Below are 6,887 nucleotides of genomic sequence, written 5' to 3' on the forward strand. Positions count from 1 at the left end.
TCTGTTTTAGTATTTTACATATTTGTAGGAATTTATCCTTTTTTTTTTCCAGGTTGTCCAACTTGTTGGCATATCGTTTTTTAATATTCTCTTATAATTGTATTTCTGTGACATTAGTTGTTATTTTTCTCCTCTCATTTGTGATTTTACTTATTTGGTTCTTTTTTCTTTTTGATAAGTCAGGCTACAGATTTATCAATTCTGTTAATTTATCAAAGAAACAGCGCCTGGTTTCATTGTTAGTTTCTATATAATTTATTTTTGGCTTTAAACTTTATTATTTCCCTTCTTCTGCTGGCTTTAGGCTTCGTTTGTTTTTCTTTTTCTAGCTCCTTTAGGTGTAAGTTTAGGTTGTTTATGTGAGATTTTCCTTGCTTCTTGAGGTAGACCTGCATTGCTGTATACTTTCCTCTTATGACCACCTTTGCTCCATCCCAAAGGCTTTGGGCTGTTGTGTTCTCATTTTCATTTGTTTCCATGTATTTTTTATTTCTTTTTTGATTTTCTGGTTGACCCATTCATTGTTTAGAAGAATGAATTAGTGGTCTTTTCAAAGTTTTTCTTGTGTTTGAGCTCATAGCGTTTTGGTCAGAAAATATGTGTGTTATGATCTCAGTCTTTTTGTACTTGTTGACGCCTGATTTGTGACCAATTATATGATCTGTTCTGGAGAGTGTCCCATGTACATTTGAAAAGAATGTGTGTTTTGGGGCACAAGTGTGGTTCAGTTGGTTAAGCTTCTGACTCTTGATCTCAGCTCGGGTCTTGATTTCAGGGTCTTGAGTTGAAGCCCAGTGTTGGGCTCCATGCCGGGCATGGAGCTTACTTGAAGAAAAAAAAAAAAAAAAGAAAAGAATGTATATCTTGCTGCTTTAGGATGGAATGTTTTGAATATATCTGTGAAGTCCATCTGGTCCAGAGTATTATTCAACGTCATGTTTCCTTGTTGATTTTCTGCTTATGTGATTTATCTGTTGATGTAAGTTCGGTGTTAAAGTGCTCTACTATTAATTGTTTTATTATCAATGAGTTTCTTCATGTTTGTTATTGTTGTATATATTTGGGTGGTTCCATGTTGGGCACATAAATATTTATAATTACTAAATCTTCTTGTTGAATAGTCCCCTTTATTATGATATAGTGAAGTCTATTTGTGTGATAGATGTTTCTCCATCCCCTCATTTTCAGTCTGCAGGTGTGTTTAGGTCTAAATTGAGTCTCTTGTGGGGCTCCTGGGTGGCTCAGTTGGTTAAGTGTTTTGCTTCAGCTTAGGTCATGATCTTACTGTTTGTGAGTTTGAGTCCTGCATCAAGCTCTATGCTGACAACTCAGAGCCTGGAGCCTGGTTTGGATTCTGCTTCCTCTCCCCTGCTCATTCTCTGTCTCCCTCTTTCTAAAAAAATAAATAAAGATTAAAAAATTTAAAAAAAATGAGTCTCTTGTGTACAGCATATAAGTGGGTCTTGTTTTCTTACCATTCAGACACCTGTGTCTTTTGATTGGAGCATTTAGTTCATTTACCTTTAGAATAATTATTAGTAGGTATGTATTTAGTACCATTTTATTACTTGTTTTGTCTTTGTTTCTGGAGATTTTCTCTGTTCCTTTCTTTGTCACTTTTGGTTTTTCCATTCCACTTAGAGAATTCCCTTTAATATTTCTTGCAGAGCTGATATAGTGGTCAAAAACTCTTTATCTTTCCTATTCTGAATGACAGCCTTGCTGGGTAGAGTATTCTTGGCTGTGAATTTCTCTCATTCAGCATGTTGAGTATATCATGCCACTCCCTTCTGGCCTGCCAAGTTTCCATTGAGAGATCTGTAGCTAGTCTTTTGGGTCTTTCCTTTATACCACATCTCCTTTATCCATCAGTTGATGGAAACTTGAGTTGTTTCCATAATTTAGCTATTGTATATATACTGCTGCTGTAAGCATCAGAGTACATGTATCCCTTTGATTTAGTACTTTCTTAATTCTTTGGGTTATAACCTAGTAGTGCAATTGCTGGATCATAGGGTAGTTGTACTTTTAACTCTTTGAGGGACCTCCATACTGTTTCTAGAGTAGCTGCACCAATCTGCATTCCTTGTTAATATTTTTTGAAGGATTTTTACGTTTATCTTTATGAGAGAGATTGGTCTGTAGTTTTGGCTTATACTGTTTCTCCTAATAGTATCTTATTTCTGAGAGAGAGAGACGGTGTGAGCAGGGGAGGGGCAGAGAGAGGGAGCCTCAGAATCTGAAATGGGCTCCAGGCTCTGAGCTAGCTGAAAGCATAGAGCACGACCTGGGGCCCGAACCCATGAACCCATGGTCTCATGTCATGAGATCATGACATGAGCCGAAGTAGGACACTTAACCCACTGAGCCACTCAGGCGCCTCAGTCTCCTAATAGTATCTTACTCTAGAATCCAAGTAATCCTGGCTTCGTAGAAAAAGTTGAGGAGTGTTTCTCCGTCAATTTTTAGGAAGAGTTTGTGTGAATTGGTATTGTTTCTTCCTTAAATACCTAGTGTAATTCATCATTAAAAACATCTAAGCCTGGAGGATTTTGTGTGTGTGTGTGTGTGTGTGTGTGTGTGTGTATGTGTGTGTGTGTGTGTGCGTGTGTAAGGATTTTTAAATTGCAGATTCAGTTTCTTTAACATTTATAAAGCTATTCAGGTTACTTATTTTTCTTTAATGAGCTTAATAATTGTGTCTTTCATAGAATTTAAGTTGCTAAGTTTATTGGCATAAAATTGTTAAAAACAATCCTTTTTTATCTTTTTAATACTTTAAGAATCTGGAGTGATGTCACTTCTCTCATTTCCTGATACTGGTAATTTATGTCCTTTTTTTTCCCCCCAAGATTAGTCTAGTTATAGGTTTACCAGTTTTGTTGACCTCTGCATTGAACCAGCTCTTGGTTTTATTGAGTTTATTTTCTATTTCGTTGATGTTTGCTTTTATTTTTATTACTTTTTTTCTGTTAACTTCAAATTTTATTTGCTCTTCTTTTTCTAGTTTCTTAAGATTGAAGCTAAAGCTAACTTATTTGAGACCTTATGTCTTTTTTAGAATAGGTATTTGATGCTAGAAATTTCCTCTTAGTACTGTTTTAGTGTTACCTTCCAAGATGGGTGTTTTCATTTTTATTTAGTTTAAAATACCTTTTAATTCCCCTTTTGATTTAATCTTTTACCCTTTATTTAGAAATGTATTATTTAGTTTCCAAATATTTGGAGATTTTCCACAGATTTTTCTGTTATTCGTTTCTAACTTAATTCCATTGTGGTCAGAGAACATATTTTGCATCACTTGAATCCTTTGAATTTATTGAGACTTGTTTATGGTCCAGAATATTTTATTTCTTGGTGAATGTTTTGTGAGGAATTAAGAACAAATGTACTTGTCAGTTGTTATGTCACTTATTCATAGGAGGGGACATTGCATTTCTGATGTAAATTGTGGATTTTCTACTTCTCTTTGCAGTTCTGTTGGTTTTTGCTTCATGTATTTTGAAGCTGTGTTATTAGTTGAATAAATGTTTAAGATTGTTATGTCTTCTTTTTTTTTAATTTTTTTTTAATGTTTTATTTATTTCTAGGAGAGAGAGAGAGAGAGACAGCATGAGCAGGGGAGGGTCAGAGAGAGAGGGAGTCACAGATTGAAACAGGCTCCAGGCTCTGAGCCGGCAGTCAGCACAGAGCCCGACGCGAGGCTCGAACCCACGAACCGCGAGATCATGACCTAAGCGAAAGTCGGACACTTAACTGACTAAGCCACCCAGGCGCCCCTGTTATGTCTTCTTGATTAATTGGCCCCCTTATCATTATGAAATGAACTTTGTTATCATTGGTATTAATCTTTACTCTGAAATCTACTTTGTCTGAAATTATTATGGCCATTCTGACTTTTCTTTGATTTTGTTAGCATGGCACATTTTTTTCTATCCCATTGTTTTAAAATTATATCATCCTTGCAGAGCCCATGCTAATCTTCTCTGTAGTTGTTCCAGCTTCAGTATAAGTGCCCCTGAAGTGAGGACTAAACTATGTTTCTTTATATTTGAAGTGAAATACTTGTAGGTAGCATGGGGTTGGATTTTGTTTTTGACAGCCTCTACCTTTCAAATGGGGGCATTAGCATCATTTTGTTTTAATTTTCGCAGCAATCCTATGTGCCATAAGGAAACAGAAAGAATAAATCACTTTCCTTCCTAACTTTGTACATAGTAAATGGCAAAGATACCACTTAGACTCATAAACAGTGCATTCCATGATTCCTACTGGAAATTATTGGGGTTCTTTTTATTTTCTCCAGTTTTATTGAGATATACTTGACATACAACATTGTATTAGTTTTAGATGTATAATAATCTGGTGGGATTTTGTAGAGAAGTTTCAGAAAAGCAGAGGATTGACTTGGATACATTGGTATTTTATAGAATGTTCATGTTGATAGTGGTAAGAGGGATAGTTTGAATGGGAATGTCTTATGTTAAGGGAATGATGTTAGGATGCTCTCATAGTAGTTGAGGAGAAAGAGTTTGATATTCTTTGCTAAGATGTTGCCAAAGAGTATAAACAGAGGAGGCCACATCTGAAAAATATTTTTGAAGTTGAATTAGTAGCTTGATAGTTTGATGCAGGAGAGAATCATGAGAGAAATGGAGAAGATAGGAAGACCATTCAAAGGTGTCTTGCTTGTGAGCCTAGGAAAATAGTGACATCTAGAAGATTAGGAGGCAGGAAAGATTAAATCATACAGACCAATCATAGAGGGAAACCAGACAAATCCAAATTATGACATATTCTTTTGTTGTGGTTTTTTCCTACCATGGCATTGACATTTTTGAAGAGTTGTCTTATGTATTACATTGTCTTATAGAACATACCATTATCTAGGTTTGTCTGACTTTCCCCCTGTGATTAGATTCTGGTTAAACATTGTTGGCCAGGAATACTAAATATTTCTCATTGGGTCGTATCAGGAGGTACATGATGTCAATTTGTATGATTATTGATGATGCTAACTTTAATCAGTTGGTTAGGATACTTTCTACTTGACCTCCTTCCTACAAATACACATTTATTTCTTAGTGATTATAATATACATTTATTTCTTACTACTTTGTATTCCCATAAATGAGTAAGTTATCTGTGGAATAAAACAGCAGAGTGTGTATATATTCTGTAATTTAATCCTCAGTTTTAAATGTAAATAGGTTTTGAGCTTGTTTGGAAATAATGGTGTGAATGGAATGTTCTGATGGCAAGGGAAAGGGTAGGTATGAACTGAAGGTGGACAGATAGAATTTTGTGCCATGACAGAATAGGAAAAATTAAAGGTTTTTAACCTGAAGTTGGGGTGATACACTTGGATTTGAGTTTGTTTTGTTTTGTTTTAGAGAGAGATTTGAGAAACGTTTATGACATTAAAATTAACAGAATTTGGTGACTGGTTGAATGTTGGCTGTAGAGGATTGAGAGTTTCCTGGTGACATAATATTCAATAGGGTTGCTGACTTTTGCCTAGATTGTATTAAGTATAAAGTTTAAGGAATTAGATTTTGTAAGTGTTATAGAGACAGGGCCTTGTGGATTCTCTTACGGTTTCTCTTATTCTTTGTACTTATTCTGCTTTTTTTGAGGACTGTTTGAATGATATTAATAATATGATTCTATTTAGGGTAATGATTTCTTCTTGATTTATTCTACCCGAAATGCACATTTAAAACTGCCACTAAGCCTTCTAATAGGATAGAACAGAGTCTGGTATAATCTCTTAAAATTATTTCGCTAGGTAGAATAAGATTTTTGTTGCAAATAATCTGTAAGGTCACCTCTAGCTCTAAAATTTTGATTCTGTGGTAAATCTGTTTTTCTCTCAGACAGCATATTTTATTTCCTGAAAAAGTTTAACATTTTCTTTGTCTCTTTATGTTTTTCGAAGATGTTCTCAGTGCAACTGAGTCTTGGCGAGCAGACATGGGAATCCGAGGGGAGCAGTATAAAGAAGGCCCAACAAGCTGTTGCTAATAAAGCTTTGACTGAATCTACACTTCCCAAACCAGTTCAGAAACCACCCAAAAGTAATGTTAATAATAACCCAGGTATGGCCCTAACTTGTCTCCTTCTGTTGTGTTGTTGTGTTTTATATGTGTTATTTTCTGTGCTTTTCTTCATAGCAGGTTGTATAGTCAACAGGTATTAATAGCTCACCTGAAAAAGACAACTGAATAATAATTACAGGTGAGAGAATGAGTAAGGTAATTGTAATTATATTAAGAATTTGCTTTGTGGATACTCCAGAGATGCATTATTTACCTTTTAAATGTTGACAAAAAGACATTTGGCTACAAAGACCAGAAAGTATGACTGAGTTTTTTTTTTTTAAGTTTTTAATTTTAATTCTAGTTAGTTAGCATATGGTATTATATTAGTTTCAGGTATACAGTATAGTGACTCAATAATTCTATACATTACTGTCTATATAGTAGATATTAGATCTGCACAATATATCTATATTATATCTATGCAATAGACGCTGCTTTAGGTATTTTTGTGATAGACTAAAAAAAAAAAAAAGACTTTTTCCTGCCAAAAATGACTCTGTAATGTATTTAACTGGAGTTCCTGCGCTTATGCTTATAATTGCCTGATGTTTATTTCTTTCTCATGCAGCATGTGCTAAGTAGACACAGACGATTCTTTCAAGAACTGCTCTTTTTAAAGCTCCATTAATTTCCCATTACTAGTCCTTTTGCTTCTGTTCAGCTCATTTTAGTATTTATTAAGTAAGTTTAAATCAAAATGTTACTACAATAAAGAAACATACCTATATTGAAATCAGTAAGAGACTCTTTTTATAATTTTTAAAAAGTCTCTTCAGATCACTGTTT

At 34.5% G+C, this 6,887-nt stretch overlaps 1 protein-coding gene and 1 non-coding gene across 5 annotated transcripts in view; one reads left to right on the top strand and one right to left on the bottom strand.

Annotated features, from left to right (window-relative positions):
* The window catches only part of STAU2 (staufen double-stranded RNA binding protein 2), a 291,840-nt gene that overhangs the window by 44,904 nt on the left and 240,049 nt on the right, over nt 1-6,887 (top strand). For all 4 annotated transcript variants that reach the window (XM_077752437.1, XM_077752435.1, XM_077752434.1 and 1 more), the window contains one exon: nt 5,939-6,098. In XM_077752437.1, the coding sequence (XP_077608563.1) occupies nt 5,939-6,098 (160 nt within the window). The remainder of the gene's footprint in view (nt 1-5,938; nt 6,099-6,887) is intronic.
* LOC144222001 (U6 spliceosomal RNA) lies at nt 3,925-4,031 on the bottom strand. The gene has a single exon (XR_013332250.1). It is a non-coding gene; the product is annotated as a U6 spliceosomal RNA (small nuclear RNA).

Source organism: Crocuta crocuta, unplaced genomic scaffold (genome assembly GCF_008692635.1).
Source record: "Crocuta crocuta isolate KB4526 unplaced genomic scaffold, BGI_CrCroc_1.0 scaffold141, whole genome shotgun sequence".
NCBI lineage: Eukaryota > Metazoa > Chordata > Mammalia > Carnivora > Hyaenidae > Crocuta > Crocuta crocuta.